This window comes from Montipora foliosa, chromosome 1 (genome assembly GCF_036669935.1).
Source record: "Montipora foliosa isolate CH-2021 chromosome 1, ASM3666993v2, whole genome shotgun sequence".
In the NCBI taxonomy this organism is placed as follows: domain Eukaryota; kingdom Metazoa; phylum Cnidaria; class Anthozoa; order Scleractinia; family Acroporidae; genus Montipora; species Montipora foliosa.
In genome coordinates, this window is record NC_090869.1 from 69711932 (window position 1) to 69723981 (window position 12050).

Consider the following 12050-nt stretch of genomic DNA (forward strand, 5'->3'; position numbering starts at 1 on the left):
CTTGCTTTATCAGCACCCCCGGCTTTTAATTTTGCAGGGTAATTTCTGCCCTGTGAGTCATCACGACCAAGAGGCTTGGCACGGTAAGAATTCGGTCATTCAATGGCTATCCAAACAAAAATGTTTTGCTTAGTTAAAGACTGAAGAGTTTTGTTTGATTTGTCATTTCCTCAACAATGGCTCTGGTTAAACCCAAGAAAACATGCATAACTGAACTGATATTAAAAAGTTACTTCCAAATAATTAGAATTTATGTGTAAAATCCCCTTGGGGTTGTGTCCTCTATCAATGAAATTATATCACGAGTGCTTGTCATGTCCACTTACACTACACAAATGTTTAACATTCCGTACTAAAATGCTCGCAACTCCGAAAGTACTTTGTTTTCAATGTCACGATTGCGGAAAAACCTGAGATCCGGCAGCAATATCTGGTTCGCAAAGCAAAAATGATTGCTGTCGGCTCCAATTTCTTCTCGTTTGGAAATGTTCTTTTCTCTCTTTGGAGCAGCACAAGCTAAGTTCTAAATTCCTTGTTGTTTCGAAACGAACGATAGCTATTTCGTTTATTTGAGAATAAACTTAGCCACCTCGTCTGACCGTGGGAAAATTTCAGGTTCTTTTGTTTCGCTCGACGCTGGGCACCTCACAAGTGAACTTAATCGAGTGCGAATGAAGGCAACATAATGCCTCGGCACGTGCAGGAATAAACATTTATTGTTCTTTCTGAACGTTTACTTTAAACATGCCTATTAGTATTGTTATGTTTGATGTTTGAGCCAATGAGCGTTAACCGTTCCCACGGACATGGCTTAAAAACTACAATAGGTTTGTCTGTTTTGGGTTAATGAAGTTTTAATAAGAAATTTTGAGTTCGCATGGATCATTGTGGAGCAACCACATAATTAGCTTCTAAACAACAGTTCGATTTCAGTTGCTTTGCATGCGATATTGCTATATATGAGCCAATCACCGTCTTGGGTTCTCACGCTTTGATAGCTGATGTTTATTTACAACGCATTTTCATTGGTCCTGGAGCAAAAAAAAATGTCTCTAGGATTTTCCCACAGCGAAAAATGAAAACTCACATCATGTAAGCACTTAGATTAAAGAGGGCACGAGAGAGGGAAGAAGCAAACTTAACAAGGCGTCCGCTTGGAGACCAAGACGAAAAAATGGTTCTTGAAAGTACCTCCGTAAACTCTACTCCCGATAACAGGCGAAAGGTAAAGTTTTGCAAACTTTCATAAAACTGACCAAATAATCTCCGATTAGCGCAATGTGAACATGACTTTATTTTCGCTTTTCAGTCTTCAAAACCTTTAATGGAAAAGCGGCGCCGAGCAAGGATTAATCAGAGCCTTAATGAGTTAAAAGACCTCATATTAGAAGCTATGAAAAAAGACGTAAGTTAAAAAGACACAACTTCTTAACAGCAGTGATGATAGTATGATTCCTGCCAACATGAAGACAGTTGCTGTTAATCATCTGAATACAGATTTCAATTCCCTGCATTTTACTTATCGGGAAACAAGGTTGCTTCATTTGTTTTCATTTATGTTTTCAGACTTCCTGTTACTCTAAGCTAGAGAAAGCAGACATTTTAGAAATGACTGTGCGTTATTTGCGTTCCATGAGGAGTCAGAGTATCACAGGTTAGTGTGAAACGATCTTCCCAGCATACCTGCTAATAGACCAGAATCGTACAATACAGAGTTATGCACAATTACCATTGTACACTTGTTTACTACGAAGAGAAAACATGTACTCATACGTTACCTTGTTCTTTTCAACAGCGCGCATGAATGCTAATGATCCTAACACGATCGCTCGCTATCGAGCGGGATATAACGAATGTGCTAATGAAATGACGAGGTATCTGATGTCACTGGACGGTATGGATACTCAAGCTCGCTCACGTTTGCTTGCACACCTCGCGTCCTTTTGTACACCTTGCAGTCCAGTAGTAAAACCAACACAATTAGCAACAGAAAACCTGCAGCAAATGCAACAACCTCAAGCAATCACCATACCAATGACGCAGCCACTAGGACCAGCAAGCTTTTCAACGAATCTAGTAACGAAGCACACAGAAATAAACCCTGGAAGTTTACTAAACGCTACACAATTTCAAATCGTTCCGGGACAATTAGCTAACGGAAAAATCGCCGCAGTCCTCTTACCAAGCCAAAATTCACCGCTAGCGATGGTGAACAGTCCTCAATTGATACCTGTTTTTAACAAGGCATTTGCACAAAGATATTGTGATCAGCCACAAGCTTTAAGACCAGCAGACAATGACCCGCTTTGGAGACCATGGTAAATTAAAAAGAAATTCAAAACAAGCTTCTCTAATGTAATATGTGCTTAAAATAATTTTAAACTTGGATGCAGTGTAAAGGAAAGATGATAACTTGTAAATTTGTAAAAAATGGCCCAAATTATGCTTAAAGGGAGGATTTCCTGTCTCAGCGCATGGGCAAACTGTCCAGTCAGCCTATTTAATGTCATTCTTTATGAAACAATCGAAAGCGCTGATGCAGGAAACGGAAACAAATTTGGGCCTCAGTCATTCAGTGTATTTGCTATAATTCTCTCGGTGATTAATGAACATCATCTGGTTCAGTAAGAAATCGTAAAGTTTACTACTGCTAGCGCCAAAGCTTGTACATGCGCAAAACCGTGAAACTGTCCTTTAAATTCAAGGTTGTACTAGGTTTTGCGCAATCTTGCCCCAGAACCTGCGTTGCCTTTATCCTGCGGAACAGGCAATGGTCGATACGTGAAGTACCAAGGGATTTACGTGAGGAACTAACCAAAGGATCGCAGCCTCTGATTAAGAAGACCAACTTTACCTGGGTTATTTATAACATCATTGTGTGTCATAATGATTTGCTTCCAAGTGCGCTTGCTAAAAATGGAGGACGGCGCAGACGTGTTGTCCCAGGCGACACGATGATGTCATAAATAACGTAAGGAAGGTAACGATTTCGTACGCAGAGCCCTCGGGCTTTTGCAGTTTCTGGTAAAATGGGACACATCTCCAGGCGACCGCCCACTGACCAAAGAGCCAGAGGACACTGAGTACTATACGAAATTGGCACCCACACTAGGCTTCGCAAGGATCCTGTCCTTTGCAAAAAGTGGACGGCCGGGCCGTGCTGCCCGAAAATGGTGTACAAGGCTTCTTTGGCGGAGACAGCCATAGGTCAAGAGGACCTTCTGCGTAACTGGGTTTCCTGTGATACATGTTACACAAAAACAGAGGGCACAGAGTTGGCTGGTCTTGAAAGCGCTAAAACTGGATTTTCCCAGCGTAATGCCGAAAATAAAAATCGAAAAGAAAAGAAAATAGCCTAGGAATCCATTATGTACTCCTGTTAACTCCTACAATGGAAGAAGAAGGCTAGGGGATTGAGCTCGAATGCGGCATATTTCTCAAAAACAGAGCTGCTCAGTCCGGAAACTCCACTTATTTTTTATTTCCTCAGAAACGTAAAGTATCTATTATGACTTCGGGGTGAACTATTACACAATGAGGTTGAGTAGCCAATCAAAACAGAGTTAAATCTAAGCAGCTATGAGATGCAAAACAATTTTGCGAAAACGTGAACTGAATAATTGCAAATCATAATGCTGACAAACACAAAAGCGAAGGAAATGGTTAATAAATATGAAGTTTTTTACTATCTGAATGATTTTCGGTTAGATTAAAGCGATACATTGTTGAAAAATGTTCGTGTTCACGAGTAATGTAAACAATCTTCGCACTAGCAAGTGGTAGCAATAAATTGGGTTAACCAGGAACCAGCTAAATAAATATTGTTGGCTCCCCAACTTAACTTCCTTTTACACTAGAATGACTAAAGAAATGTTTTCTAACCTGCAAACTATGGTTACCTATTAATCATTTGCAAAAAAGAACACGTGAAATACAAAATGGCTTAGAATTCTTGTCATTTTTATGAAAACAACTCGCATATAAAACATGAACATGATCAATCCACAAAAATAGAAAAATCTCACAAAAACCTTTCCAGCCAAAAACTTTATTGAAACAAACAACATGGAATAAAAGACTTCCTATTTCTTCGTGTGCGTTTAAACAAGTAACACCCGCCGTATCAAAAAGCACACGTAACTAAATAGATTTCCTGAAATTTCCCACTACTGTTTGAGATCAAACCCTTCATTGAAGAACCATTTCTTTCAATAGTGAAGCAAGAAATGGACAACAAGCTTTTGTTTCAAATAATTCTTGACTAACAAGAATTAGTCAAATTTCAAATTGTTTTTTTACCTGAAGACTGTCACTGAGAGCTGGATACAAATAAATAAAATTATTAATCATAACCTTTACAAGTTTCTCAAATTTGATTGGTGCATTAACTGCTTTATTTTCACTAATTATTGTGTAGGGTTGTAATTGGACAGTTCGCTGCAATCGGACACCTGTAATCGGACGAGGATACCTAACTTCGAGCCAGGATTCGAGCTAGGATCCGAGCCAGGATTCCAGCCAGGATTCGAGCTAAGACGAGCTTTCTCCGCTATTTATTCTCGAATCTCTCGGTTAGGTTAGGTCTCGAATCGGTTAGGTTAGGTATATTTAGGTTGGTTCTAGTCTAGTTAGGTCTAGTTAGGGTTAGAGCAGGTCTCGGTTAGGTTAGGTTAGGTCTCGGGTAGGTCTCGAATCCTGGCTCGGATCCTAGCTCGGATCCTGGCTCGAATCCTGGCTCGGATCCTGGCTTTATTCTTAGTTTATCTCGTCATCGGACGGTTACATCAACTAATCATGTTAAGTGCAATCAGCTTAATCCACCAATCACAGTATTTATCACAATAACCATAGCAACAACCACATACCCAACCAAACTTGGGATTTTCCAAAATGGACGAATTTGTAACATTAGACAATGAAAGAAGAATGCATTTGTTTTCTCGGAAAATTTAATGGTTAGGATTAATTGGTAACACGACTTCGTGATTAAACAAATCGACGGCCGCATATTGTTAATCACTCGTATGATTACAGACCGAATTGGACTCCACTCTGCCCTACTATCATTATAAATAACCAGAAAATTGTAAACACAGATCCACTCAAGGTGTTCGATTCCTTCTCTGATATCCAACCGGAAAAAAATTGCCGTTTGGTTTGAGTGTTGTACATAACATGAAGTTAGTAAAATATTAACGAGAATTCGACGAAGAGGTAATGCGTCTAAATTTCTTGAGTGCGTTGCGATGTTTATTTCAAGCTTCCTATGCAAATTTTTGACAGAGAATATTAAATTACAAAAAATTCACTGAAAGATCGTTAAAAAATCTTTATTTTTGGGCGTTCATTTGGACAAAAAGATGCAACTCTTAGCAAGAAATAATATTTCAAATGAATAGGTAAAAGGCAATTCGCGGGAAATCTCTGCCTTTAAAGAGAAAGTTTGGCTTCTCAAAGTAACAATAACTTCATTTTACACTAGAGTGACTGAACAAATCTTTCTCTGACGTTAAAAACGTTGGCTACCTAGATCTTAAACTGTACAATGTACCTTCGGATTTACAAACGAACACATTTTCTAAATTGGAATCCATGTCGAAAAAACATTTAGTGCCCCAAAAATTCTCAAAATTACAACTCAACTAAGAGGGGCCCTATCGGATGGAACAGTGGAATTGTGGAATCTATGGAATATTCTAAATATGGAATATATGAAATTTTGGAGTATTTGGAAACACGGAATATATGGAACATTCTAAAACATGGAATATGCGGAAGATTCTAAAACGCGGGATGAGAGGAATGTCTCTTACCATCGTCTTTCTTCATTTTTCCTTCTCTGAGTGTGGGAAAGTGCGCCCTGCGATATTCCGGCACAGTCCGAGAGGCACAAAAACGGAAGAGGGGAAACATATCACCCAGGGGTGAACTCTTCTCTGTAATACATTTTTACATCTTTTGTCGCGAGGAAATGTAAACTTATCATCCGAAGTTATGTTATCCTACCCAGACTACTCACGGGCAAAAAATGTAATATTTATATACTTTTTTTAAAGACTTTCCTCTCATCCCCACGTTTTAGAATATTCTGTATATTCCGTGTTTTTGAATGTTCCATATATTCCGTGGTTTCCAAATACTCCATATTTACCGTGCTTTAAATTATTCACTATATTCTGTATAGTTATTCCGCAATTCCGCCGTTCCACCATTCCATTCTATCATTCAACCTCTCCGTCAAATAGGGTCACCCATATTAACAAATGTTCCATCTAGCTAAACCTAGTGACTGCAAGTTTTTGATTCACTCAAAGTCAAATGCATGAGAAGTGTTGACTCTAAAACCTACTGAAACTATGATTTTACTCAGGATTAGGATCGAGAGAAGTGAAGCTTGGCTGTGAACTTTCGGGAGCGAAGTTGCCAAAGTTCATTTTGAAGTTGCAAATTTCATGGCCCGTTGACAGTGAACGTTTTCAACTACCCGTCCCAGTTCCCGATTTGGCAACCAAGCTCGGAAACGCGAGGCTAATGTTTCGTGAAATCCACTGTAAACCCATGCATAGAAAATTTGCCGTTCGGTTCAGTGTTGTACATAAAGACACAGAAACATATTAGAAACAAAGCTCATTTGATATCGATCCGACGGCGAAAGGTGCATTTGTTGTCTAAGACCGTTACTCGTCGCTTATAAGATTCTAGGTATTTATTTTTCATCACCTGTCTTGTTTATCCATTGACGTTCCATCCTTGTGCTCCACAAGGGTATATTTTGTTTAAAGAGCCATTAAAACGCCATTCGCGTTAGAATGACTGTGACACCATTGTAGGTTAATTAAATATTCTACTGTTTTCCACCGGATAAAATCTACGAATTTCTATTACCCCTGAAACCTACCAAGAATACGCGCAGAAGACTCTACGCACAAAGAGAAATACTTAGCAGGGAGTGACAGGAAAAGACCTATTGTGCAGCTTTTCCATTTTCCTTGACACGAGAAATTCAACTCATTTTCTGACTGTGTTTTAAGTTCAGACCTGACCCAGGAACTCCGTGCACTGCGCTCATCGAATTGTGTGTGGGGTCTTAACGTCCCACAGAGTTTTTATGAACAGTGTTAGTCCGACTGGAGTTGAAATTCACGACCTGACTAACAATAGTCAGTTGCACAACCAAAATTTATTTGATAAGCTTACCCACCCCCTTCCCTACCTGCACCCCTCCAAAATAAGGACAAGAAATTAATATAAGGACAGAGTCACCGCAACAGCACAAGATAATCCATACTGTGGACTGGGGATCAAGTGGATCACAAACGGCAAGAAATAGGACGGTTGAGTGGTCGAACAGAGTATCATTTAAGGCATATTGTCCCCCCCCCCCCCCGTCTATGGGCTATTAGTCAAAACCCTAATATTCTTTCTTGCTGACGGCTCGTCTTCATAACCTTTTTTGTCTAGTCGTTTCAAGATTTTGGAGCAGGGGATAGGAATCTCTCTTGTTAGTAGCTCCGTCAAGCCTGCAAAGAGCAGTCACCCTACCCCGTGAGTGTCCCTTAGTTCACAAGACTTCTTGTTGACTAAAACCCAAGAATTCTTCGAAAGCCAGATGCAACCATTGCATTGCTGCTGATTAATAGGTAAGGCAACAAACATTTCAATAATCAAAAACAATACACAAATTTAAAAAGACTCAGTAATATACTAAAACCTGTATTTACCCTTTCCAAGTAACAAGATTGCATTGACCCATTCGTCCTGAAGCGGTTCCATTAGCCTGCTTAGCTGCTAGCAGTAGCTGGCGGTATTGTTGGAGCGGAGAATGGGGTGGAGCGCTGTGACCCTCCCCATTCTCCGTGCGGCATTACCTCTCGCGCCAACAACACAGCCACAGCTACGCAGGCTACAGATCCATTTGACGAGTAACATCATCTGGCATTAGAGCAAGTCTCACTATCAGCACTAAAAGGGTAATAATGCACCAGTTAATGTAAATCACCCCAGCTCCCACAACTAGAAAAAGGCGGAAACTTAGGCAAAATGTCAACAGAAAGTGAGCTCCTGTTCACGCCTCCAGGCATAACTTCCATTCCAATCTCCCCGCCCCCACCAATGAAAGGGTACACGATTTCGTCAAAAATATCACTATTCAGTGACTTTAATGTACTTTTGGATGGCACGCAAAAAGTAAGGATAAAACAGATTCACAAGCAACAACTTTAACGCAAGTTTCTTTCAGTCCATTCAAATCGCTGTCTGGTTTGATCCCAGTCTAGGCGCGGCACAGTTTCTGGACTCAAATCCTCCAGCAGAGGAATACTGACGACGAAAAATCTTGTCCAAGACCCCGCGTACCGGGGCAGTTTTGAATCTCGCTTGGGTGGGGATTTACACTGACTGTTGCATAATTATCATTAATTATTATATTTCTCCAGTCAGCAAAAAGAGTTAATGCAAACAAGATAGATCACTTCTTTAATGGATATATTGTATCTAGTAGATGGATACAATCAGATGATTCCTTTAACAATACTTTCTTTACTGTAAATACAAAAAAAAACTGTATGAACTCTAAATACACCATTATTCATTTGTGATAATTCCTTAAACTTTGATAACATGACATGGCAATTAAATGACCTAAGACTTAACTTGAAATTTGTTGCACTGCAAATTTCATTAACATGTGGACTCAGAAATTTAAATTTAAATTGTCAGTTTTGGTTTGCAACTGAAACCACTGTAAGTGGAACAGGCTTATGGGTCCCATTCGGTGTTGCAACTGGTGGATTTTAACCATCCTCTAACTGCCACAACAAATTAGCTAGACGGCAGTGTGAAACAAAACAGATGATTGCTATTTAAACTTTAGAGTCTGCATGTATATGAAAGGTGCAATAATAAAATATATCAACCAATGTTAATAGGTATCAAACATTATTTTTGTCAACAACCACTATTAAATAAAATCAGCCAAGCAACTAATACTGGTCAGTGCATATTTAGGCACCAGAAAACATTCCTCACTTGAGTGGTTCATTCTGAGGATTAACAACTTCCCAACCAGTGACCAGAAAGGTAATATGGTACGCCAATTTTAGCTAAATGATCGAGCTGACTGCAACCACTTCTATGTAGGACCTTTTCATAACCCTTCATAAATCCTAGAGCTAAGAGGACACAAGTAACAAGTATTTCACAATATTACGCATTGACAGACCTTTATTACTACATATGATCGAATGGTGATGAGTGAATAGACCATTTGCGAGTTCATGTCTGCCTCCTCTTTGAAGTGAGTCCAAGTGATTAAGTTTTTGTGATAGTAATTAGTTCTACTTTATTTATGAATGAAAAACTGATTTCCAAATGAAAAACTTTGCACTTAGACTCGCTTTGAAGAGAAGGCAGCCATGAACTCGGAAATGGCCTATTAAATTAGAAATAATTTCACACGCATTTTGTTAAAATTATAATATCCCAAGCTTTTGGGCAAGAGAAATTGGAATTTTTGACCAAAATTAATTTCAATGAAACCATTTCTTAATTTCAGAAGCATACCATTTGATTACCTGTTAACATCAATGGGTGACAAATTACGCTCATAATAACAGGGTTCCTTGACTCATATACTGTATCAATCCAAGCACTGAAAGGCTTTAAATGCAGAGTTTGTTTTAAGTTCACAATTTTCTGAATTGCTGGGCAAAAATCCCCCGCCCTTTAGAATCCTTCTTACTGTTTTATAAAATGCCAAGTCCAGCTGTCCAATATTCCTTACATGATTGACTAATAATAATTAATCACGAATGAACTGAAAACGGCAACCCATGTTAGCAAAATACACTTCACTGAAAAATAGCATTAATTAAGGCTATTTCATGTCTAAACGTTTTCAAGTGTAAATAACTTATTGTCACATGGCAAAGGAAAACTGGCTTACACAAAATTCTAGTGAAAAGGTACAAATTAAAACTTAACCCTATTAAAGGGATTGCAAAGACCTAACCCTAACAAAAACAAAAACAAGAACCTTGCTTCAGATTGTTTTCACTGACATGCCATACGATGAAAAAGGACAAGAACATGAAATGTTGTGGTAGACCAATACACAGACAACCTGACCAAGTCTGAGGTCTACGCGGTACATGTTTCCGAGTGTGACACCCAACTTTATAGAGTTTTGAATGGAGCTGCCAAGTTGGTAGCATTTTTCACCAATATAGAAACCAGAATCCAAAAATATGTCTGGCATTCATGTACCAAGAAAGCACTTCCTTTTCACTCCGGAGACAGTACACATGCCAATGAACACAATTTCTAATATACTTAGCTTGAAACGTTTAAAGCATGGATAAAAACAACAAGACATCCTTTTTCCAATCAAAACAGGTTTCAGTATTTGGTGTCATGAAAAGTGACAATTCGGAAATTCAAATGCTAGATTTTCAAAGACAAAAACCTTACTGAACCGCGAACTTGTACAAAGATTTACTTCTAGGTCTCTTCAACCTCGTATTAATAAAAATCCGGAAGACTTTAACAACATCACTGTGAAAACTATCCGTAGCAATTTTCTAATTTCACATGAGAAATTATAATTCATGCTAAAATTTCATGTCCAAAATCAAAGAGTAATTTTTCACCCATGATAGTGACAACTATATTTTTGCAAAACTCTCTGATCTATAAGCAAATTCACGGCTCTTTAATACACAACTACTCATCTGGGTCTTACAAGGAGAGCATTCAACTGCTACAATGTAATTATTTTTAATATTAACATAAAAAGACCACTATGCAAAAAATGCATTAATCCAGAAAGCATTGTCAAGGCTGCTGATCTAATCAATTTTTTTTTCCCCAAGCCCTTTGGGCTTTCCCACGTTGAAAGTTTGTAGCCTAAGTCATTTGTCCAAGAGCCCAGAATTAATTAATTAAAAGTGAGGATGAATCACTTTGTGATAAGCCAGGCGCCTGGTTGGGCTACTCGTTCAAAAATTTGGTTCGCCCACGTGCTCGGCAAGTAAGGCGCCCCAGGCGACCCGGGTGACTGTTGGGCAGCAGCCTTGATTTGTTTCAGTCATTAGTCCTTAAAATTACAGCTTGACCCCTGACTTGTGAGTGTTTTTCAAAAACAGTGAATTTTTTAATGATAGGTGCACTTAACACATTGAACTTTTCAACTATTCAAACTAACCTGATGAAATAAAAATGCAAAATCACTAAAATGCCAGGTGTCTAACGCATAAGAACTTACTATTTCCTGACTGTTAAATAAAAATAAACAACAAAAATCACAAGTCCCAAGAACCTCAACTGTGCCTGACAAATTGCTTAACATTGTTCCCAGAAGTTTTGTTTGCAGGAAAAAACTAACAGTGATTCAGCTTCGCAGAGCAAGGACAAAATTAATGTGTGTGCAGAGGAAAAACTAAGCATACCAGTAATCACATTTGTAAGACAAACACAGTATTTTGGGTGTCGGAAATAGGCCATTAAAGATGAAAAAAACAATGTCATTGTGAGAATACTTGTAAAGAACATAACCCTTATATAAATTATCTCAGTATACACATACACCCGCAAAGCAATTTAAGTGACTAAATAATCTCACTAGTCATTGGCAAACCTATTGCATGAAAGGTAAACTTAACTCATTGACCCCTGGGAGTGAGAAATCGACTTTACACTGTCCCACGCCAGATGATTTAACTTGTCAATGGTGTGCAGTCAGGAGTCAATGGGCTAACAACTTCTTCCTCTAATAAAAAACCCCCTTTAATTTAAAGGAATACGCGGGGCTTTGTTCTAAACTTAACCTCAACTAGTTAGCGCCATTTTTACAATACAAGTTCACTAAAACATGTCTCAAAGTCATGCAAAAACTGAACAGCTGGCACTTTTTTTTTGTTTTTTTTCACCATCAAACCACTACCAATGGCAAGAACAAATAACGACATTTAATGCTGTAGAGCTTCCACAATTGTTGCCTAAAAATTTCTGCACAATTTTACCCACACCCCTTAAATCCCAACTTGACCCCTCAA

General features: G+C 38.7%; 1 protein-coding gene and 1 pseudogene across 1 annotated transcript; both read left to right on the forward strand.

Annotated features, from left to right (window-relative positions):
• Positions 1-840: 840 nt before the first annotated feature.
• On the forward strand, positions 841-3806 carry LOC138007210 (transcription factor HES-4-like). The gene is made up of 4 exons (XM_068853995.1): positions 841-1225; positions 1310-1405; positions 1567-1654; positions 1796-3806. Exons 1-4 carry the CDS (start codon positions 1175-1177, stop codon positions 2320-2322), a joined length of 762 nt encoding a protein of 253 aa, XP_068710096.1. The 5' UTR covers positions 841-1174; the 3' UTR covers positions 2323-3806.
• Positions 3171-12050, forward strand: part of LOC138002702 (dnaJ homolog subfamily C member 25 homolog) — a 22726-nt pseudogene continuing 13846 nt past the window's right edge.